This window comes from Symphalangus syndactylus, chromosome 23 (genome assembly GCF_028878055.3).
Source record: "Symphalangus syndactylus isolate Jambi chromosome 23, NHGRI_mSymSyn1-v2.1_pri, whole genome shotgun sequence".
NCBI lineage: Eukaryota > Metazoa > Chordata > Mammalia > Primates > Hylobatidae > Symphalangus > Symphalangus syndactylus.
Window position 1 is genome coordinate 53,258,774 of NC_072445.2, and position 24,254 is coordinate 53,283,027.

Consider the following 24,254-nt stretch of genomic DNA (forward strand, 5'->3'; position numbering starts at 1 on the left):
GGAAGTGTTCTCCCTGCAAAAAGTTTTCGAGATGCTTCAAGAAGTGATAGTCAGTTGGCGAGAGGTCAGGTGAATATGGCGGATGAGGCAAAACTTTGTAGCCAATTCCTTCAACTTTTGAAGCGTTGGTTGTGCAGTGTGCCATCAGGTGTTGTTGTGGAGAAGAAGTAGGCCCTTTGTGTTGACCAGTGCCAGCTGCAGACATTGCAGTTTTTGGTGCATCTCATTGATTTGCTGAGAAGACTTCTCAGATGTAGTGGTTTCGCTGGGATTCTTAAAGCTGTAGTGGATTAGACCGGCAGCAGACCACCAGACAGTGACCATGGCCTTTTTTTGGTGCAAGTTTGGCTTTGGAAAGTGCTTTGAAGCTTCTTCTTGGTTCACCCACTGAGCTGGTCATCACCAGTTATCGTATAAAATCCACTTTTTGTCTCATGTCTCAATCTGAGAAATGGTTTATTGTTGTTGCATAGAATAGGAGAAGATGACACTTCAAAACAATTTTTTTTATTTTCACTCAGCTCACGAGACACCCACTTATTGAGCTTTTTCACCTTTCCAATTTTCTTCAAATGGCGAATGACCATAGAATGGCTAATGTTGAGTTCTTTGGCAACTTCTTGTGTAGTTTAAGAGGATCAGCTTTGATGATTGCTCTCCAATTGGTCCTTGTCAACTTCCAGTGACTGGTCATTGTCAACTTCCAGTGGCTGGCCAGTACGCTTCTCATCTTCAAGGCTCTCGTCTACTTTGCAAACTTTGTTTTTTGTTGTTATTGTGTGCTGCTTTGGGTGTTTTGTTTTGTTTTGTTTCTGTTTTGAGACAGTCTTGCTCTGTGGCCCAGGCTGGAGTGCAGTAGCATGATCTCAGCTCACTGCAGCCTCTGCCTCCTGGGTTCAAGCTATTTTCCTGCCTCAGCCTCCCAAGTAACTGTGATTACAGGCGTGTGCCACAGGCCCAGCTAATTTTTTGTATTTTTAGCGGAGACAGGGTTTCACCATGTTGACCAGGCTGGTCTTAAACTCTTGACAAGTGATCCGCCTGGCTCAGCCTCCCAAAGTGCTGGGATTGTAGGCGTGAGCCATCATGCCCAGCCTCCTTTGCAAAACTTCTTGAACCACTACTGCACTGTAAGTTCATTAGCAGCTCTGGGCCAAATGCGTTGTTGATGTTGGCGAGTTGTCTTTGCTGCTTTACAACCCATTTTGAACTCGAATAAGAAAATCACTCGAACTTGCCTTTTGTCTAACATCATTTCCACAGTCTAAAATAATATAAAATAAACAGCAAGTAGTAATCAGCTAAAAAAACATAAAGTGAGAAATTTGCATTAAAATGATGTATAATGTAACCACATTTAAGAATGTATTCCAATTATCAAGTGGCAAATTGTTGTAATGCAAAACTGCAATTAACGTTTGCACCAACCTAATATCTGATTCATATAGCATGAGCTTATTTTTTTGACAAGTTTTTACATTTCCTGGTAAAATCTGTGGCATGTTTTGTGAAGTTTATCTCTCTCTGTATGAGGAAAATACAGCTTGGCTTTGTTTGCCAGATGATGCATTGTATAGATATTGCTCATTTCCCTTACTGCCTGATGAGCACAGAAGCCAATACCATGGCACCAGGTTTCGTTTTGTTTTTTTTGAGACAGGGTCTCACTCTATTTGTTGCCAAGGCCGGAGTGCATGATCTTGGCTCACGGCAACCTCCACCTCCTGAGTTCAAGTGATTCTCATGTCCCAGCCTCCCAAGTAGCTGGGATTATAGGCATGCACCACCAAGGCTGGCTTTTTTTAAATTTTTAATTTTTTTTAGTAGAGACGGGGTTTTGCCATGTTGTCCAGGTTAGTCTCGAACTCCTGGCCTTAAGTGATCCCCACCCGCCTTGCTTCCCAAAGTGCTGGGATTACAGGTGTGAGTCACTGTGCCCAGCCAGAATACAATTTTTAGTATACCGGACAAATAAGAGCAAAATATTATTAATATTAGTAAACTGTTCAGTACAGCAAAGTCACACCAAACATGTATCTGCAAAACAGCCAAAACTAAGCTATAGATAATCAACCTGAGCTTCAGCCTAAAATCTCGGAACTTTTATCTTTAAAAACTGAAGCCGAAGATGAAGCCATGCTCCAAAGAATTAAAGAACTCAGTGGCTAACAGGTATTCTTGAACTTACAAGATGGCAGATAAGAAACAGCTTGCTAAAGCCTTCTCCACTTGTAAGATAACAAAATTGACTGAAATTGCCTGGAACTAATATGACCAACTAGAGTCTGTGCAGACTGAGCTTGCTGACATCACAGCCCAAATTTCCACATTTCGTTCTAACTGTCCCAGAATTTGCACATGTGGCCCATAAAGAGGCATGAAGAGACAACTGTGCACTCCCAAGGACTTTTCAGACCTCCTCTTTCCTTCCCCAGAATCTACCCCCTAAACCTTTCCTAATAAACATACTACCTTAAGGCCAATTTGCAGGGAGACAGATTTGAGCTGGACTCCTGTCTTCCTTGTTGGTTGTCTAAGTAAAGCTTTCCTTTCTTCAAATACCTGGTGCCAGCTAAGTTGGGAGGATCGCTTGAGCCCAGGAGTTTGAGATTAGCCTGAGCAAAATGGCAAAACCCCATGTGTACAAAAAAAATAACAAAAATTAACCAGGCATGGTGGTTAGCGCCTGTGGTCCCAGCTACCAGGGAGGCTGAAGTGGGAGGATCACCCCAGCTAGGGAGACTCTGTCTTTAAAAAAAAAAAAAAAAAAAAAACTCCTCTTCACTCATGTCTATATCACCTCCTCCCCTCTTTGGGCCCCTTCTCTTCATTCTGGCCAACTGCCAATTTTGCGTCACAGGATTCTTCACCCAGTCCTTCCCATCACTGGCTCTGTTCCACCCTGAAGTTACAATGTCCACATTTCTGAGGAAAGAGGTACTAATATGATGTTGGCCCCAAACTTTCTGCCCACCTTGTGGTTTGTTTGTTTATTTATTTATTTGGCAAGGTCTTCCTCTGTCTCCCGGGGTGGAGTGCAGTGGCGCAATCTCGGCTCACTGCAACCTCCACCTCCTGAGTTCAAGCAATTCTCCTGCCTCAGCCTCCTGAGTAGCTGGGATTACAAGCATATGCCACCATGCCCAGCTAAATTTTGTATTGTTAGTATAGATGGGGTTTCACCATGTTGGCCAGGCTGGTCTCAAACTCCTGACCTCAAGAGATCCACCCACCTTGGCCTCCCAAAGGGCTGGGATTGTGGGGGTGAAGCACTGCACCCAGCCTCACCTTGTGTTTTATATCTATATAGAATAGGTTTGGATACACAATTCTATAGTTATTTTGAATGCAGTGCTGCTTGTTTGTATCAGATGTCAGATATGTTCAGACCATGAATCGTTTCTTTGTTCAGTTATAATTAGTGGTAATTTTTGGTAAAAAATTAAAAGATTGTCTGGTCACGGTGGCTCACACCTGTAATCCCAGCACTTTGGGAAGGCTGAGGCCGGCAGATCACCTGAGGTCAGGAGTTCGAGACCAGCCTGGCCAACATGGTGAAACCCCGTCTCTACTAAAAATACAAAAATTAGCCAGGTGTGATGGCGGGCACATGTAATCCCAGCTACTTGGGAAGCTGAGGCAGAAGAATCTCTTGAACCTGGGAGGGGGAGGTTGCAGTGAGCTGAGATTGCACCACTGTACTCCTGCCTGGGTGACAGATTGAGACTTTGTCTAAAAAAAAAAAAAAAGTAATAATAAGATTAAAGTTATTTTTCTGGGGCGGCATTTTCATGGGCCTTTGGAAGAGTCAAATGGAAGAGATTTAGTTTTAATGAAATATAAACACATTATGCTAACTGATTTCAGATAGTGTTGCTATTTAGCAGGAATGGATGTATTCTGATCCATTAAATTCAGGTTAATAGAACTCTGTGTGTAAAATTACCCATTTGGAATGATCTTTTACCTTTCGCCTTATCCTAGATTCTAAAATATGCAAGGATTGTAGTCATTAAATATATTGGCCTTTTGCTTTTACTGTCCTACCAATCCATGAGTTTTTTTATGTGTGTTACTATAAAGCTCATTGGTACAAAACATGTAGCAGTATATAAGAAGACTTGAGTTTGGAGAGACTTAATTGCTTGCTCTTGTCTTGTACAATCCTGCCACTTACTAGCTGGATGACCTTGGTCAAATTAACCTCTTGTGTACCTCCTCAGTTTTTTTATCTGTAAAATGGAAATAAGAATAAATATTGTCTTCATGTCTGTAAGATTTCTGCCACTTAATAGCTGTATGGTATTATGCCATATATCTCCCTGCCTCAGTTTCTTCATATGTAACAATAGTATCTATCTCATATGAGATAACCCATGTAAGGATATTACAAAGGTATTAGATAGTGAATTGTGAAATGTGTATTCTACTTGAGATGTCTCTAAGCATCAAGTTAGCAGAATTCTTGGCTTTTTTTTTTCCTCTTAGATTAGTGGGACCCACTTATCTACTAAGTCAAAATTTGGGGGAGTAGAAATCAAATGATAGAATTGGTTCAAGGTCAGCCGGGCGCGGTGGTTCACGCCTGTAATCCCAGCACTTTCGGAGGCTAAGGTGGGCGGATCGTGAGGTCAGGAATTCGAGACCAGCCTGGCCAACATGGTGAAACCCTGTCTGTACTAAAAATACAAAAATTAGCCAGGCGTAGTGGCAGGCGCCTGTAGTCCCAGATACTTGGGAGGCTGAGGCAGGAGAATCGGTTGAAACCAGAAGGTGGAGGTTGCAGTGAGCCAAGATCGTACCACTGCACTCTGGCCCGGGCAACAAGATCGAAACTCCGTCTCAAAAAAAAAAAAAAAGAATTGGTTCAAGGTCAGTAATATAAGGAACCAGTGTGGACAAGTGTGTGCCTTAAGGAGTTGGCATGAGAGAGTAGATTATCTAGTTGATGTTTTTAGGGTTCTACGCTGGAGGTTGGACAGAGAAGAGAAGCTTCCCTACAAAAATTGCCAGATGCATCTTCTGTTTGCTCCTCCTCCTTCAGTTGATTATGACAAATTTCAAACATGAAATGTTGAAAGAACTGTGCAGTGGACACACACAGTAGCAGTTAGATTCCAACATTTTGTGTTACATTTGCTTTATCAAAAAAAAAAAATTTTACGTGTCCATCTTTTTTTTTTTTTTTTTTTTGGTGCATTTTAAAGATAGTTGAAGACATTAGTACATTTTGCCCCCAAATATGTCAGCATACATAGAATGAAGTAGAGTTAAATATTTGTTGTTCTTTTTATAACATAGCAAAATTGACATATAGTGAAATGTTAAATTCTTAGGTGTGCCATTTAATAAATTTGACAAATGCTTACATCTGTGTAATGCAAGCCCCTATCAAGAGATTGAATATTTCTATCATCCTAGAAATTTGATTTGTCCTTCTCAGTCAGTTGTCACCTCCTACCCCAGAGGCAATCACTGTTCTCATTTTTTCTACCATGTATTGGTTTCACTTGTTCTGCAGCTTCATATAGTTACTCACTACGTATCCTTTTGTCCCTAGCTATTGTGAGTAAAGCTACTAGGAACATTCTTGTTCAGGTCTTTTTGTAAATAAATTTATTTCTCTGGGGTAAATACCTGGAAGAAGAGGTGTTAAGTTGTATGTTTATAACTTTCTAAGGAGCTGTCGTACTGTTTTCCAAAGTGTGCCATTTTATATCCCTCTCAGCAGTGTATGAACATTTTATTTAGTTTGTATCCTTACCAATGGTTGATAGTCATCTTTTAAATTTTAGTCATTCTGGTTTGTGTGTGGTGGTATCTCATTGTCATTTTAATTTGCATTTCCTTGATGATTAATAATATGGTGTTGTTTTTTATGTGCTTATTGGCCATTTGTGTATCTTTTTTTGTGAGGTGTCTGTTGAGTTTTTTTTTTTTGAGATGGAGTCTCGCTCTGTCGCCCAGGCTGGAGTGCGGTGGCACGATCTTGGCTCACTGCAGCCTCTGCCTCCCAGGTTCAAGCAACTCTTCCGTCTCAGCCTCCCAAGTAGCTGGGATTACAGGCGGACACTGCCATGCCCGGCTAATTTTTTATATTTCATTAGAGACAAGGTTTCACCATGTTGTCCAGGCTGGTCTCAAACTCCTGAGCTCAGGCAGTCCACCCGCCTCGGCCTACCAAAGTGCTAGGATTACAGGCGTGAGCCACTGCGCCTGGCCATTCTGTTCAGTTATTTTGCCCTTGTAAGAATTGGATTGTCTTCTTCTTCTTCGTCTTCGTCTTCTTCTTCGTCTTCTTCGTCGTCGTCTTCTTCGTCGTCTTCGTCTTCGTCTTCTTCGTCTTCGTCTTCGTCTTCTTCGTCTTCGTCTTCTTCGTCGTCGTCTTCCTCCTCCTCCTCCTCCTTTCTTCTTCTTCTTTCTTCTTCTTTTTTTTTTTACATTGAGACAATGTTGCTCTTGTTGCCCAGGCTGGAGTGCAATGGCGTGGTCTCAGCTCACCGCAACCTCTGCCTTGTGGGTTCAAGTGATTCTCCTACTTCAGTCTCCCTAGTAGCTGGGATTACAGGTGTGCACCACCACGCCCAGCTAATTTTTTTTTGTATTTTTAGTAGAGATAGGTTTCACCATGTTGGTCAGGCTGGTCTTGAACTCCTGACCTTAGGTGATCCACCTGTCTTGGCCTCCCAAAGTGCTGGGATTACAGGCCGTGAGCCACCGCGCCCAGCCAGTTGTCTTCTTACTGAGTTTTAGGGGGTCTTTATAAATTCTGGACCTAGGTACTTTGTCAGATATATTTCTTAACAAATATTTTTTTCCCAGTCTGGCTTGCCCATTCATTTTCTTAATGATATCTTTTGATTGGCAGATGTTCTAAATTTTATGAAGCCTGGATTTTTTTTTCTAATATTTTTATTCTTCTTTGTGTCCTAAGAAAATTTTGCCTATCCCCAGGCTACAAAGGTAGTTTCCTGTGCTTGCTTCTAGAAGCGTTGTAATTTTGCTTTTATAGTTTTTCTAATTTCTTTTGATTTTTGTATTTGACCCATGGATTATTTAGAAATGCATTGAATTTCCAAATATTTAGGGGGAGGGTATTGATTTCTAATTTAATTTCATTGTGATTAGAAAAAGATTGAGATTATGACTTCAGTGTTTTGAAATGTATTGAGACTTGTTTTATAGTTCAGTGTATGGTCTGCTTGATAATTCTTAAAGAAAATATATTCTGTAGTTGTTGGGTATAGTGATCTATAGAAGTAAGCTGATAGTATTAGATCTTTGTTCTTATTCATTTTTCATGGGGAGGGAGGGTATGGTTAGCCTGTTACATTATTGAGAGATGGGGGTTAAAATTGCCAGCTTTTATTTGGTGAATTTGTCTTATCCCCTTGGTTATTTATTTATTTATTTATTTATTTTTGAGATGAGATGTCACTCTGTCACCCAGGCTGGAGTGCAGTGGCGTGGCCACCTGAGCCTCCCAAGTAGCTGGGACCACAGGCATGTGCCACCATACCTTGCCAATTTTTAAAATTATTTGTAGAGACAAGGTCTCACTGTATTGCCCAGGCTGATCTCGAACTCCTGCGCTCAAGCGATCATCCCATCTTGGCCTCTCAAAGTACTGAGATTACAGGCATGCGCTACCATGCCTAACCTCAATTTTTGTTTCATGTATTTTGAAGCCCTCATGAGAGCATACACTTTACATTTATTTTATGGCTCCATAGTGATTTGTCCTTTTAATATTATTAAGTGTCCTTTTTAAAGAAACTTTTGGAAATATTTTTTGTCTTGAAATCTACTTTGGTATTAATACAGCCACTTTTCTTACTGGAATAAGCCTTCTTATGCTTAGTCATTTCAGGGCATATCTTTTTCCATTCATATACTTTGAGCCTGTCCATATTTATATTTAAAGTAGGTCTCAGGTAAACAGCATATAACTGAGTTTTACCTTTCTGTCCATTTTCTGTCTTTTAATTGGAACACCAAATCCATTTATAGTTAATATAATTTTTGATATGGTTGGAATGAGGGCTATCATTGATCCACTGTTTTCTGTTGTTGCTTTTGAAAACTGCCATTTGGGGGTTAAGGGAATATTTATTATTTAATTATTTAATATTTATTATTAGAATTCTGTTTTTATTGGTTTTGTTTTTGTTTTTTGAGATGGGTTCTTGCTGTCACCCAGGATGGAGTGCAGTGGCACAGTCATGGCCCACTACAGCCTCGAACTCCTGGACTCAGCTCATTCTCCCACCTCAGCCTCCCAGGTACTGGGACTACAGGCATGCCACTGCACCTGGCTAGTTTTTTGTTTGTTTAGTTTTTATAGAGATGGGGTCTTGCTGTGTTGCCCAGACTGGTCTCGAACTCTAGGCCTCAAGCTGTCCTGCCTCGGCCTCCCAAAGTGCTAGGGTTACAAGTCATTTTAATTTATTTGTTAGATTTTTAACTCTCCCTCTTTTGCATTATTTAGTGGTTCCTCTTGGGATTTCTGTGTCTTCCATAATGTTTTTCAATTACTTTATGTTACTTTCATACCACATCCTATAAAAATAACAAGATTGCAGCTGTGTAGTTAGATTTACTACCTGTCTTCCCTGGCATTTATGCTGTACTTACTTGTATTACATCTGGAGAGGCTGCAAATTCAATGTGTACTTTTTGCTTTATGTAGTTAAATATATTTTAAAGAAATTAAGAGAAAAAAGTTTTTGTTTGCTCACATATTCCTCATGTCTTTCTGAAATCTGAATTTCCATTTGGTAACATTTCCTTTCAGCCTGAAGAGCTTGTAGAGCAGGTTTTATAGAAGTAGATTCTTAGTTTTATCTGGAAGTGTCTTTATTTTGCTTTGGGCTTTTGGATCAGTTTTATTGAGGTGTGATTTATTTACAATAAACTGCATCCATTTGAAGTATTCAAATTATTTAAGCTGGCAATGGACTTCTCCGAACTCATTCTGTCTCCCCTGTGGTAGGCAGCAGCTGAAACTTTTTAGTTTTATTTGGCAGCTTGGAGTCTGCCTTACAGCTGTGTAGTTTACAGGTCCACCAGAGATTTGGGTGGCTTATATATATAGACTTTGAGGTTCCCTTGCTGTGGCTCTTCATTTCTGTATCTCACCTCCTTTTCTGGCTGATTGTTCAGTTAACAGGTTTGCTGTTTTCTCTCAGAACTTCAGGTATTCAGTGGCACCAACTCATGAAAAGAACAGGAAGCTCACTCAGTGCCCTTCCCATCTTCCAAGTGTCCTCCCATCCAGTTTCTTCTTGCTTTTGGTTGCTCTCGTGCCTTCAGATGATTGTTTTCTTTATAATTTCTTCCAGAGTTTATAATTATCATATATCTAAACATTTATCAGGTAGAAGCTACTCTGCCTTTAGCAGAAGTGGAACTCATTTTGTTTGTTCTTCATCTGAGGATCATTGGAGACTTAGGGTGCTCTTTGTTCAGTTGGGTTAAAAATCAAAGTGGCTCTCCAGACCCCTCAGTACTGACAGTTACTAAATGCCTGTTTCACATGCCAAGACCATATAGTGCTCCCCCCTCACCCCCTTACCTGCAAGGGATATGTTCCAAGAATCCCAGGGCATACCTGAAACTGCAGATAGTACTGAACCCTGTATATACTGTGTTTTTTCTTATACATACATATCTATGATAAAGTTTTATTTATAAGTAGGCACAGTCAGAGATTAACAACAACAATAAAATAGAACAATTATAACACTATAGTGTAGTAAATGAATGTAGTCTCTTTTTCTCTCAAAATATCTTATTGTATATAATATCTTTGGATCATGGTTGACCATGGGTCAGGGAAACTGGAAGTTGAAACCATGGATAAGGTAGGCTACTATATATAACTTTATGTTTCATATTAGTACAACAACTGTAGTATATTGTAAGAATTACTATTTTTTTTCCCCTCAGTTTTACCAATTAGGAAATTGGTACAGAAGGCAGTTAGGTTCCCAAAGTCAAATGGCTGGTTGGTGGCACAGCTGGGATTAAAAATCTTGTTTAGTTTTTCTGATTGAAGAACCCACAATGTTAACACTACATGGTACCATCTTCTTCCTGTATACTTTCATGCTGAAAATAAGTAGAGATAAAAGAATGATGTGAAAGATGAAATATATCATACAACATGTTGTGTTTTAGGAAATGGAAGTTCCAGTATTACCGAAAATCTCTCTACCGATCACCAGTTCTTCACTGCCTACCTTTAATTTTAGTTCCCCTGAGATCACAGCTTCCTCTCCATCACCCATCAATTCGTCTCAATCATTAACAAACAAGGTACAAAACCATTATATAAATACAGGTGACATTTGTTCTTTCTTAATTCTTTATTTAAAAAAGCATACTATAAACAGTGTTTAATTTTCATTATGGAAATTAATAACATAGTAAACAGAAATGGAAATGCTGTTTTGCTTTTTAAAAAAAATGTACAAATATCTTGGATACATTACAATGGAGTGTTCCTCAACTCTTATGCAATACCATAGAGAAGGAGATTTTTATAAATTTGTTTCCAAATGTTTCCAGTAAGATACTTTTTGGGTAGGAGTGCACTCAATGTTTCATGTTTTTACTTCTCAGCTAGGCTTAACATCTTCTAATGTGCTCCTGAATTTTTTTTTTGAGATGGTGTCTCGCTGTATTGCCGAGGCTAGAGAGCAGTGGTGCAGTCACAGCTCATTGCAGCTTCCATCTCCTGGGCTCAAGTGATCCTCCCGTCTCAGCCTCCTGAGTAGCTGGGACTACAGGTGTACACCACCACACCCAGCTAATTAAAAAAAATTTTTTTTAAATATTAATTTTTTCAGCTTGAGTCTCGCCCAGTCACCCAGGCTAGAGTGCAGTAGCACGATCTTGGCTCACTGCAACCTCCACCTCCCGGGTTCAAGTGATTATCCTGCCTCAGCCTCCTGAGTAGCTGGGATTACAGGTGCGCACCACCATGCCCGGCTAATTTTTGTATTTTTAGTAGAGACAGGGTTTCACTATGTTGGTTAGGCTATCTCGAACTCCTGACTTCAGGTGATCCGCCTTTCTTGGCCACCCAAAGTGCTAGGATTACAAGCGTGAGCCACCACTCCTGGCCAAAAAATATTTTTATAGGTGAGGTCTTGCTGTGTTACCCAGGCTGGTCTTGAAATCTTGGGTTCAAGCAGTTCCCTTTGTCATGGCTTCCCAAAGTGCTGGGATCACAGGTGTGAGGCACTGTGCCTGGTCTGCTCCTGAAATTTTAATGCTTGCTTTCTTGCTTTCACTTCTTCTGAACATATTCTTATAGATGTTACTTTACTTTCTTTTACAAATATCCACCTCTAAGATCGTGTGAACTCCTTAGAGGAAGCCAGATTTTATAACACTTACAGTTCCATGTTTTTCAAAACTTAAAGTGAGATTTTTAAATTTAAAAGGAAAAAAATACTTAGTGTCTTTGGAATAATCAGTTTGCTTAATGTCTTTTATTGTCACTTTATTTTTCTTTTTAAAAAGCTCTTTTTGTATCATTTCTTAATAATTTGGAAAACCAGGTACAAATGACCTCTCCAAGCAGCACTGGCAGTCCCATGTTTAAATTTTCATCTCCAATCGTAAAATCTACTGAGGCAGATGTACTACCTCCATCATCTGTAAGTAACAAGCAAGGAATAGTATATTTACTGATTTCAAAGCCATGTTATATTTTTATCAAATCTAAGATGCCATTGGTGGTGAGAAACACTGTGATTTTTCTTCCAACTTAAAAAATACTCTGTGTAAAAAACTTTTGAAGAATCATGTATTCTTCACTACATAATGTACATATATATGCATATTCATTTTCTTCTGTACCATTTGGAAGTTAAAATGCAAACATCTGGATTTCCTTAATTCTTCTCCACGTGTCCCTTAAGAAAAAGGACATTCCTTTGCATCCCCACAATACAGCTATGATACCCAAGAAATTTGACATGATATAATAACGACATGGTCCATATTCAGATTTCCCCATTATCCCCAGACTGTCCTTTAATTGCTGTTTTATTTCTGTTGGTCCTAGAGCCAATTAAAGACTAGGACCTAATCAACTACATGATATTGCATTTAGTTAAAATGTGTCTTGATTTACCTTTAATCTAGAAAAGTTCTGGGCATTTTTTTCTTTCATGATTGAAAAGTGAATGTTTGGGGTAAGAATAACACGTAGTTTAATATTCAAATTGCCCCAGACTTGCCATGTTTATATTATTTTAATATGTAATTTTCTAGTTTTGACTGTGTCCTTGTCTTCTGACACAAGTAGATGTTACAGATCAAATGTAATTTCCTTGCCACATGCTGAAATCCATCAGTTGTCCCAGAAGTGTCATACTTTTTATTAGAAAATGGCATTTGAGGCTGGGCACGGTGGCTCATGCCTTGCCCATGCCTGTAATCCCAGCACTTTGGGAGGCTGTGGCAGGTGGATCACTTGAGGTCAAGAGTTCGAGACCAGCCTGACCAACATAGTGCAACCTCGTCTCTACTAAAAAAAGAAAATACAGAATTAGCCGGGCATGGTGGTGCACGCCTATAATCCCAACTACTCAGGAGGCTGAGACAGGAGAATTGTTTGAACCTGGGAGGTAGAGGTTGCAGTGAGCCGAGATTGTGCCATTGCATTCCAGCCCGGGCAACGAGAGTGAAACTCCACCTGAAAACAAAAAAAAAAGAAAGAAAATGGCATTCAGAAATTGGAACTGGGCATTAGGAACACACCATCATTATTTTATATACTGTTTTGAAAGAAAAAGTGCCTGAGAAATTTAAAATGCTGCCTGTTAAACTGTGACATTGCCATTCAATATAAGAATCTCACTTTTAGAGATAGTGAAATATTATAAACTATATCTTAAAATAGGTGAAAGTATGTTTTTGACTTGGGATAAAAATAACCTCTATATTTGGGCTGGGTGCAGTGGCTCACGCCTGTAATCCCAGCACTCTGGGAGGCCGAGGCGGGTGGATCACAAGGTCAGTAGATCGAGACCATCCTGGCTAACACGGTGAAACCCCATCTCTACTAAAAATGCAAAAAATTAGCCGGGTGTGGTGGTGAGCTCCTGTAGTCCCAGCTGCTCGGGAGGCCGAGGCAGGAGAATGGTGTGAACCTGGGAGGCAGAGGTTGCAGTGAGCCAGGATTGCGCCACTGCACTCCAGCCTGGGCGACAGAGTAAGACTCCATCTCGGGGAAAAAAAAAAGCTCTATATTTGATACTTATTGAAAACTAAGTATAAGGATATTCTTTGTCTTTACAGATTGGATTTACATTTAGTGTGCCTGTTGCAAAAACAGCAGAACTTTCTGGTTCTAGTAGTACTTTAGAACCAATTATAAGTGGTTCAGGTAAGTAAAAATTTCTCACATTTTAACATAAAAACAATTGCATACAGTAGATTAGTATTTCAGGTTCTTTCACCTTTGGTAATTCTTATAAATGCCTTCATTTGGATGAAATTAGCTCTGAAAAGCAAGCAGGCACTATTATTTAACCTTTTGACCGTGCTTTTTGTTAATTATCTTTAGAGATACTTAGCTCCTTAAATGGAAGTGTCAGTTTGGTTTTGAGAAAGATAGGCATGGTAGCAAATTTATCCACTATCTTTGTTTAGTCAAAACAAGGTGACAAGTTAGTTATAAAGCAAGTCTCATTGTAAGAAATTTATAGGTTGTCTACATTATAGTTGTAGTAGATTTTATTTCTAGTTTTTACCGTTCAGTTCACAAGCATTTTTATGTACAAAGGTTATGCAGGCCCATGTAGATTGTGATACATAATTTCTGAACCGAAGAAATCAGCATCATTGAAGGAAGGAGGCCATGGGTCATGCCTGTAAACCCAGCAGTTTGGGAGGCTGTAGTGGGAGGATTGCTTGAGGTCAGAAGCTCAAGACGATCCTGGCCAGCACAGCGAGACTCATCCCTACTGAAAAAAAAAAAGGAAAAGAAAAAGAAATAACCAGGTGGTGGTGTGAGCCTGTAGTCCCAGCTACCTGGGAAGCTGAAGTGAGAGAATTGCTTGAGCCCAGGAAGTCAAAGCTGCAGTGAGCTATGATTGCTCTGCCACACTACAGCTGGCTGATAGAGCAAGACCCTATCTCACAAAAAAAGAAAGAAATGAATAATCAGAGAATTAAAACATAGAATTCTTTTTTTTTTTTTTTTTTTTTTTAAGACAGTCTCGCTCTGTTGCCCAGGCTGGAGTGCAATGGCACGGTCTTGGCTCACTGCAACCTCTGCCTCCCGAGTTCAAACGATTTCTCCTGCCAGTAGCTTGGATTACAGGTGCCTGCCACCCTGCCGGCTACTTTTTTTTTTTTTTTCTTTTAATTGTGAGATGGAGCCTCTTTGTGTCCCCCAGGTTGGAGTACGGTGGCATAATCTTGGCTCACTGCAACCTCCGCCTCCCAGGTTCATGCCATTCTCCTCCTCAACCTCCCGAGTAGCTGGGACCACAGGTGCCTGCCACCACGCCTGGCTAATTTTTTTGTATTTTTAATAGAGATGGGGTTTCACCATGTTAGCCAGGATGGTCTCGATCTCTTGACCTCATGATCCGCCTGCCTTGGCCTCCCAAAGTGCTGGGATTACAGGCATGAGCCACCGTGCCCTGCCCCCTGGCTAATTTTTTGTATTTTTAGTAGAGATGGTGTTTCACCGTGTTTTGGCCAGGCTGGTCACAAACTCCTGACCTCAGGTGATCTGCCCACCTCGGCCTCCCAAAGTATTGGGATTACAGACGTGAGCCACTGTGCCTGGCTGAATTTTTTTTTTTTAATAATGGTGGTTTTCTTTTAAGTGTTTGGGAAAATCAGAAACACCTGAGCTGAGTTACTCAGGTCAAGAATTTTGAGCAAGGGCATTTTACCCAAGAATATAAACACAAAGCTCAAGGGCACAGGAACAAGAGAAAAAGCATGACACACTTTAGAATTGCAAACAGTTTGTCATGAGGTTGGAGAGGTAGCTTTAAATCCTAAAAGTTCTGGAATGCTATGCTAATGAATTGGATTTTACTCTGACTGCATTAGGGAGATGTTGAATGATTTTTATCTGGGGGTGAGATGGATGTGAGTATAGTGATAACAGTGTGGTGAGTGCTAGTGTGGGTTGGAGTGGCATGTTAGAGGCAGAAACATGAGTTGGGAGATAGTACCCTATCCAGAAGCGTTTCTTAACAATCTTCTGAGTTTGGGAATTTTTAAAAACTAGATCCTAAAAAGAGTCAGGACATAGAAGCTAAAGAAATATCTTTGGCTTTGAATGATCTTGAAGATAAGAGCCCAGATTATGGAAGTGGCCCAAACTAAGAATTTGACTGGTATGTTTGCAACCTTATCTTTTTTTTTATTGGCTAACACAGCCTTACGTTATAGAAATTAACAAGCAATTTCCATTGTATTTCCTGTCACAAAAGTTTTTTTTCTTTAATGTTAACTATTAATTCAAGAGGATTAAACCTCTTCAAATTACCAATTTCATGACTTACTACGAGGAAAGGCATTAAAGTATTTCCCACTATTTGCTAATGCTTTACTAATGATAACTGAGTAATTAACAGTTTGTTACAACAACTTTGTTTCATTATATCTCAGGAAGTTACCCAGATTTTTAAGGAGTCGGTTATGAGTGGCCTATTTAGAGTTGTATGTTCTCACTTTGACACCGTTGGTTCTCACCACTTCTATCATTTAAAAAAGCTAATTGAAAATGTGGAAGTCATGATTAATTTGTGACAGGAGCTAAGTTTTCCGTTGTCTCCTTTTCCCATCTTTCTAAGCATACTTTAGGGAATCCTAACATTTTACCATAAATTACTAAAAGCAATTTAACTTTCATTATAAAGGAAGCTAGAACGTGATTAAATTATAAGTTTTCTTTGTTTTGGCATAGTTGTAAGGGTGATGGTTATTTTTGGTGGGGATGGTTGGGGGGTGTGTTGCACATTCTGTCACCCAGGCTGGAGTGCAGTTGCGCAATCTCAGCTCACTGTAACCTCCATCTCCTGGGTTCAAGCAATTCTTGTGCCTCAGCCTCCCGAGTAGCTGTGATTACAGGCACCTGTCACCATGCCTGGCTGATTTTTATATTTTTAGTAGAGATGGGGTTTCGTCATGTTGCCAGGCTGGTCTTGAACTCCTGACCTCGGGTGATCTGGCCACCTAGGCGTCTCAAAAGTGCTGAGATTACAGGTGTGAGCCACTGCGTCCAGCCTGCATTTTTGTTATTATGATGAAGTTGACATGATACAGCCATTTTAAAGGGAATAATTGAGTGGCCTTTAGTACCTTGACAGTGTTGTGCAGCCACCACTTTTTATCTAGTTCCAAAACATTTATCACCCTCACCAGGAAACCCCTGGCCATTAAAAAGTTACTCCCCATTCTGCCTTCCCCCTAGCTAACTGTCAACTTGTGTTCTGTCTCTATGGATTGACTTATTCTGAATATGTCATGTAAGTAGAATCATACAATGTGGCTTTGTAGAGTTGAGTTCTTTCACTTAGCACAGTGGTTTCAAGGTTCTTATGTCTCAATACTTCATTCCTTTTATGGCTGAATAATATTCCATTGTATTGATGTGCCACAGTTTATTTTTGTTCATCCATTAATGGACATTTGGGCTGTTTCCACCATTTGGCTATTGTGAATAGTGCTGCTGTGAACATATGTCTACATGTATTTGTTTGAGTACTGGTTTCAATGCTTTTTCATATGTGCCTAGGAATGGAATTGATGGGTCAGATGGTAGTTCTCTATTAAACTTTTTGAAGAATCACTAAACTGTTTTCCACAGTAGTTGAACCATGTCACATTACCACTAGTAGTATACAACTTCACCAATACTTAGTATTTTCTCTTTTTTGACTATAGCAATCTTAGTGGATGTAAAGTAATACTTTGTTGTAGTTTTGATTTGCATTTCCCTAATGCAAATGATGTTGCATTTTTTCAGGTTCTTCTGTCCACTTAAATATCTTAGGAAGGAATGCCTTTCACGTCCTTTACCCATTAAATAGTTTGTCTTTTTATTACTGAGTTATAAGAGTTCTTAGTCTGGACACTAGACTCTTACCAGATACATGATTTGCAGATATTTTTTCCCATTTATAGATTGTCTTTTCACTTTCTTGATAATTTCCTTGAATGGACAGAGGTTTTTAATTTTGATGAAGTCCATTTTTTTCTTCTGTTGCTGTGCTTTTCGTGTCATATCTAAGAATACATTGCCAAATCCATGGTCTTGAAGCTATACTCCCTAGGTTTTCTTCTAAGAATTTTATGGTGTTTATGTCATATTTAGGATATTGATCCATTTTGAATTTTTGTTTATGGCGTGAGGTAGGGAAAGGTTTTTCTCGAAAGTACTTTACCTACTACTTTTTAAATTGGCAAACACTTAAAAAGAAAAACTTGGTTATTAGTATATTTCATTATGGAAAACGATTCTCAGAAGTAGAATTGTAGACTCAATCCCCATATACTGTTTAGCCAGCTTCAACTTTTACCATTTTGACCCATCTTGTTTCTTTTTCTTTTTCTTTTTTTTTTTTTCTGAGACGGAGTCTCGCTCTGTCGCCCAGGCTGGAGTGCAGTTGTGCAAGCTCATTTCACTGCAAACTCCACCTCCCGGGTTCACTCCATTCTCCTGCCTCAGCCTCCTGAGCAGCTGGGACTACAGGCGCCCGCCACCATGCCTAGCTAATTTGTTTTGTATTTTTAGTGAAGATGAGGTTTCACCATGTTAGCCAGGATGGTCTCGATCTCCCGACCTCGTGGTCTGCCTGCCTCAGCCTCTCAAAATGCTGGGATTACAGGCCTGAGCCACTGCTGCCTGGCCTTTTTGTTTGGTTTTTTGTTTTTGAGATGGAGTCTCGCTTTGTCACCAGGCTGGACTACAGTGGCACAATCTTGGCTCACTGCAACCTCCGCCTCCCAGGTTCAAGCAATTCTCCTGCCTCAGCCTCCTGAGTAGCTGAGACTACAGGTGTGCACCACCAAACCCAGCTACTTTTTGTATTTTTAGTGGAGATGGGGTTTCACCATGTTGGCCAAGATGGTCTCGATCTCTTGACCTCGTGATCTGCCCACCTTGGCCTCCCAAAGTCCTTGGGATTACAGGCATGAGCCACCGTGCCTGGCCGCATCTTGTTTCTTATTGTTTCTTTTGTTCCATCCCTCCTCACCCCATCCCACACAGAAACTTACATGTCAGGTCACTCTTTAACAATCGCAAACATCTTAGTTTCATCTGTAAATAGAAATCTCCCTTTAAAAATGTAACGATAAAACCATTATCACACTGAAAATGTAGATCTCTAAATATAAGGATGCAAGTTTAGAAAGCATAAAAAGTAGAAGCAGTAAGTCACTCATCTTACTGCTAGCAGCTACCATTACTCTTTTTTTTTTTATTTTTTATTTTTATTTATTTTTATTTTTTATTATACTTTAGGGTTTTAGGGTACATGTGCACAATGTGCAGGTTTGTTACATATGTATCCGTGTGCCATGTTGATTTCCTGTACCCATTAACTCGTCATTTAGCATTAGGTGTATCTCCTAATGCTGTCCCTCCCCCCTCCCCCCACCCCACAACAGTCCCCGGAGTGTGATGTTCCCCTTCCTGTGTCCATGAGTTCTCATTGTTCAATTCCCACCTATGAGTGAGAACATGCGGTGTTTGGTTTTTTGTCCTTGCGATAGTTTACTGAGAATGATGTTTTCCAGTTTCATCCATGTCCCTACAAAGGACACGAACTCATCATTTTTTATGGCTGCATAGTATTCCATGGTGTATATGTGCCACATTTTCTTAATCCAGTCTATCGTTGTTGGACATTTGGGTTGGTTCCAAGTCTTTGCTATTGTGAATAGTGCCGCAATAAACATACGTGTGCATGTGTCTTTATAGCAGCATGATTTATAGTCCTTTGGGTATATACCCAGTAATGGGATGGCTGGGTCAAATGGTATTTCTAGTTCGAGATCCCTGAGGAATCGCCACACTGACTTCCACAATGGTTGAACTAGTTTACAGTCCCACCAACAGTGTAAAAGTGTTCCTATTTCTCCACATCCTCTCCAGCACCTGTTGTTTCCAGATTTTTTAATGATGGCCATTCTAACTGGTGTGAGATGGTATCTCACTGTGGTTTTGATTTGCATTTCTCTGATGGCCAGTGATGATGAGCATTTCTTCATGTGTATTTTGGCTGTATAAATGTCTTCTTTTGAGAAGTGTCTGTTCATGTCCTCTGCCCACTTTTTGATGGGGTTGTTTGTTTTTTTCTTGTAAATTTGTTTGAGTTCATTGTAGATTCTGGATATTAGCCCTTTGTCAGATGAGTCACTCATCTTACTGCTAGCAGCTACCATTACTCTTTAGATGTAAACATTCTAGACTTTTCAACCTGCTTTTACCTATAACTACACTTTTAAGAATGATTTTTGTGGGCCAGGCATGATGACTCATGCCAGTAATGCCAGTGCTTTGGGAGGCTGATGTGGGAGGATCACTTGAGGCCAGGAGTTTAAGACCAGTCTGGTCAGCCATAGAGAGACCCCGTGTCTACAAAAAAGTAAAAAAAAAAAAAAATTAGCTAGATGTGGTGGCATGCACCTGTGTTCCTGGCTACTTGAGAGGCTAAGGTGGGAGGATTGCCTGAGCCCAGGAGTTTGAGGCTGCATTAAGCCATGATTGCAGCACTGTACTCCAGCCTTGCTGACAACAGGACATTCTCTGTTTTGAAAAAGAACGATTTTTGTGGCTGCATAAGTATTTCATCATGGCACTATTATGTAATTTATGTAACCATATACCCTTATTTAATATTTTACCGTATAGATTTTCAATATTATAACCGAAGGATATTTTCAATTATATTAATAGTGTGAATTTCTAAAAATGAAATAATTGCTCAGTTGAAAGTTACTTTTTTTGATTAGTTTTGTAAATTGTTGTGTAATCAAATAGATATTTCATGCATTGAATGGGCTTGCCCTAGTTGCCATATCCTCTCCAGTTTTTTAGTTTGTTTTGATTATCAGTCAGTTAATTGGACGGTAGTTTATATTTTTTTTTTTGCCTTTTTATTGGTGGGGGGAGTTATACAGTGTGGGAGTAGTGTTTTTATCTCCTTGTAATGGCAAAGTATTCCTGTAAAGTCATTTGTTTATTGAATTACAGTGACTTTTTTCATGAACTTTTAGAAATTAATCCAAAAGATGGTTTTGAAAGATTTTTTAAAATGCATTTGAGAGTCCAGTGTTTTATTTGGCATAATGTTATTAAATTAAAAAAAATTACAGCTCATGATGTCACTGCAGTGAACAGTACAAATTGTAAGAAGATACCACCTGAAGATTGTGAGGGTCCTTTTAGACCTGCAGAAATCCTGAAAGAAGGAAGTGTTCTAGATATTCTGAAAAGCCCTGGTAAGATAATTAAAAGATAAGACTTTTGATTACAAACTGATGATCTCAATTTAATGTCATTTTGTATTATACTTTAGGCTTTTAAAAATTTCTGACTAGTTTGGTAGGAGATTTACTTTTGAACAGAGATGTAGTTCGGTGTAATTCTTTTGCTGGAAATATCTTACAAGCCAAAGGACTCTATACTAAAATGAAATTTCTAAGAGGCAAGTGTAGGAGGAGAAAATGGATTTTCCATTAATAGAGGCAGGCCAGTGAGGAATATGAGTAAGTAAACCTAATGATACCCATAGACATGTCTTTCTCTTATGAGAGCACTGAACTGCCTTCTTGAATTATTCCCCAGTTTGGTAAATATGGAACAAGGCCAAGTGGAAAGCATCTGCTGAATTGTAACATATACATAGGGAGCAGTACTCACTTGAATTGAAGCAAGACTTGAAAGCTAGTAGGTAATAATTAGAAAGGGAATAAATAGTTCTCAGATAAGAATAATTTTTTGTTTGAAAACAGAGGATGTTCATAATTCCATTTATGATACATAGTATAAGAATGTAAAACTCTCCAGGCACGGTGGCTCATCCCTGTAATCCCAGCACTTTGGGAGGCCAAGACGGGCAGATCACTTGAGGCCAGGAGTTCGAGACCAGCCTGGCCAACATGGTGAAACCCCATCTCTATTAAAAAGAGAAAAAATTAGCTGGGCGTGCTGGTGTGCCTCTGTAGTCCCAGCTACTCAGGAGGCTGAGGCAGGAGAATTGCTTGAACCTGGGAGGTGGAGGCTTCAGTGAACCGAGATCGAACCACTGCACTCCAGCCTGGGCGACAGAGCAAGACTGTCTTTAAAAAAAAAAAAAGAATGTAAAACTGTCTGTGAGATAATCTAATAGCTCAGAAAGAATTTAAACATACCCACCAGATGTGTCCATGTGTAATAGGATAGGTTTTCTTAAGAAATAAGTTTGACTTTTACAACAGGATTTAGAAGGATTCAATTTTTCTGGTTCAGCTCTCTCATTTTATAGATAAGTATACTGCCTACAGGAGTCCAGTAGCTTAGACAGTTCCATGCAGTTATGGCAGAACTCCAGAATGCTTGTACTGGAATTAACCAAGTAGTAGGCAAGCCTCGAATGTGTATAGTATGTCTTATGTATCTGGGGTTACACTTTGCATTCATGATGCCAACCTCCCCCTGCTCCCTTTTTACTTAAGTAGGAAATGTTTGGGGAGAATCTTCATTTGATTGAAATTAGGAAAATCTGAAAAAGTGGAAGAAAAAGAAATCTGTAATACCTTGAGATGGTTATTGTTAACATCTTGCCAATCTTAGTGATTTAAATTAATCATTAGCAAAATAACACATTGTTGACTACTGGGAATAACTCAAGTATGTGGTATTTTGTCCTTAGGCTAAAAATAGCTCTAGGCTGGATTCTTTTGTGGAACTAGAAAACCTCTAATAACCTTCTACATTTTCTCTCCTTTTAATTTCTTTTTCTTTGGCGGGTAAAGGCTGGAGAAACAGATCACAGATGGTGTTGGTGTGTGTAAGACAAAAGTTAACTGGTCCTAAGTAAACAATTACAAAGTCATTCTCATGAGTAAAATACAGCTTGAGTGAATGAACTCAATGACAGCAGTTTTGGTAACAGAAAGACTTGCTGAGCTGGTTTTACTGAAGGTAGAGAATACCACAGCAGTAGGTTATGACTGGACAAAATTCAAAGATGATATTGAAGCCATTGGGCATAGCCAATGGAACACTTAAAAGAAGAAACAGATGAAGGAGGAAGAGGACTGCGAGTATTCTGTGTTTGTAGAAAGACAGAATATAGCAAAATGTGGATGGCAATAATAGATATCAGTAAATTAGTACCATTGAAAGCATCAAACTAGAAATTCCTTGAAGGAGAAGGTGATATCCTGTAAACAAAACATCTTTTGTAGAATTTTAAATGGTCTAAGTGTAACTTATTAGGTAATTGGTAAATATGATTACTTAAGTGAAAAACAATTCTTAAGTAGTTCATCTTGGATTGTAGTAAGTGTGCAGTGAGGTAAATGTCTTCTCAGTAATAATAATCAAATTAATGCTTTGATTTATAAAGCTTCTCTAACGTTGCACTCTCTCCTTTCATTGTAGGTTTTGCATCACCGAAGATAGATTCTGTTGCTGCTCAGCCCACCACAACAAGCCCAGTAGTTTATACAAGACCAGCAATAAGTAGCTTTTCTTCTAGTGGAATTGGGTTTGGGGAGAGTTTAAAAGCTGGGTCATCATGGCAGTGTGATACATGTCTACTCCAGAACAAAGTTACAGACAACAAATGCATAGCCTGTCAAGCAGCAAAATTGTCACCCAGAGATACTGCTAAACAGACTGGAATTGAAACACCAAATAAAAGTGGCAAAACAACTCTTTCTGCATCAGGGACAGGCTTTGGAGACAAATTTAAACCAGTGATAGGCACTTGGGATTGTGATACCTGTTTAGTGCAAAATAAACCTGAAGCAATAAAATGTGTAGCCTGTGAAACACCGAAACCTGGAACTGGTGTGAAGCGAGCCCTTACATTGACAGTGGTTTCGGAAAGTGCTGAGACTATGACTGCTTCATCTTCCAGCTGCACTGTGACCACTGGTACTTTAGGATTTGGAGATAAATTCAAAAGGCCCGTTGGATCTTGGGAGTGTTCAATATGCTGTGTTTCTAATAATGCAGAAGACAATAAGTGTGTGTCCTGTATGTCTGAGAAACCAGGTATGTTTTTGGCTTTATGGAGTAATTTTGCTTATTTTGTCAAACAGTTTAATTTATTCTAAGAATCCCTGTTTTAGATGTTTCAGGATGAGCATTTCTCATACATATTAATTTTTCTAAACTATCTTGAGGTAAAAGTCTTGTTTGCAGCTAGATCTTTATATTCAATTAGGATAGGTTATGTGTTAACTAGTCTGGTATATATGCCGACCTCCTCTTTCTGTACAGTTTTATCAGAAATTTCTTGTTCAAAGTTGACTAATACAGATTCTGAAAGATCTTAGAATGGGGTAATATTTCTCAAACATTTGTACAGAGTAAAATATTACTTCTCCAAATAGAAATCAGGATAGCTAGTGGTCATTTACAGGGAAGGTTTGTTTAGGGGATAGACTATAGTCGTTAATGAAAAGGCTGTAGCTGTTGCAATGATTGTAAATTACCAAATCACTAATTCTAATCTAGGCAGCCAGAAACATGGAGTTACTTTTGAGTTTCTTCTGTTTCTCTGTTCAAAGTTGGAAGAATTAGTGAAGATTCGTATTGAATCTTTAACTCATCCAGAGTGGCTCTGATGGTTTTGTAATACTATATAATTATATGGTACAGATATATGATAACATGGATATCCTGGGAATTATACTGTTTTCAATGCATTATTCATGAATATGCAGTTTTGTGTCTGTAATGTACAGCTCTGAGTTACTAACCTAGACCTCTTGCCTGAGCCCTCGTGCCATATTTCTAATTCCTACTGGATATTTCCCTATGAGTAAGATTTTAGAATCTTCATTTCTTTCTTTTTTCTGAGACAGAGTCTGACTGTGTCACCCAGGCTGGAGTGCAGTGGCACGATCTTGGCTCACTGCGACCTCCATCTCCCAGATGCATGCAATTCTTGTGCCTCAGCCTCTCAAGTAGCTGGAATTACAGGTGCATGCCACCACGCCCAACTAATTTTTTGTATTTTTAGTAGAGACAGGGTTTCGCCATGTTG

At 39.4% G+C, this 24,254-nt stretch overlaps 1 protein-coding gene across 13 annotated transcripts in view; it reads left to right on the forward strand.

Annotated features, from left to right (window-relative positions):
• The window catches only part of NUP153 (nucleoporin 153), a 105,456-nt gene that overhangs the window by 59,663 nt on the left and 21,539 nt on the right, over positions 1-24,254 (forward strand). For 6 of the 13 annotated variants that reach the window (XM_063632217.1, XM_063632220.1, XM_063632221.1 and 3 more), the window contains 5 exons: positions 10,180-10,317; positions 11,568-11,666; positions 13,315-13,402; positions 20,368-20,493; positions 22,640-23,257. In XM_063632217.1, the coding sequence (XP_063488287.1) occupies positions 10,180-10,317; positions 11,568-11,666; positions 13,315-13,402; positions 20,368-20,493; positions 22,640-23,257 (1,069 nt within the window). Of the gene's footprint in view, positions 1-7,546; positions 7,640-10,179; positions 10,318-11,567; positions 11,667-13,314; positions 13,403-20,367; positions 20,494-22,639; positions 23,258-24,254 lie in introns of all 13 variants that reach the window. The other 7 variants (XM_063632219.1, XM_063632222.1, XM_055264092.2 and 4 more) reach the window with 3 other exon arrangements.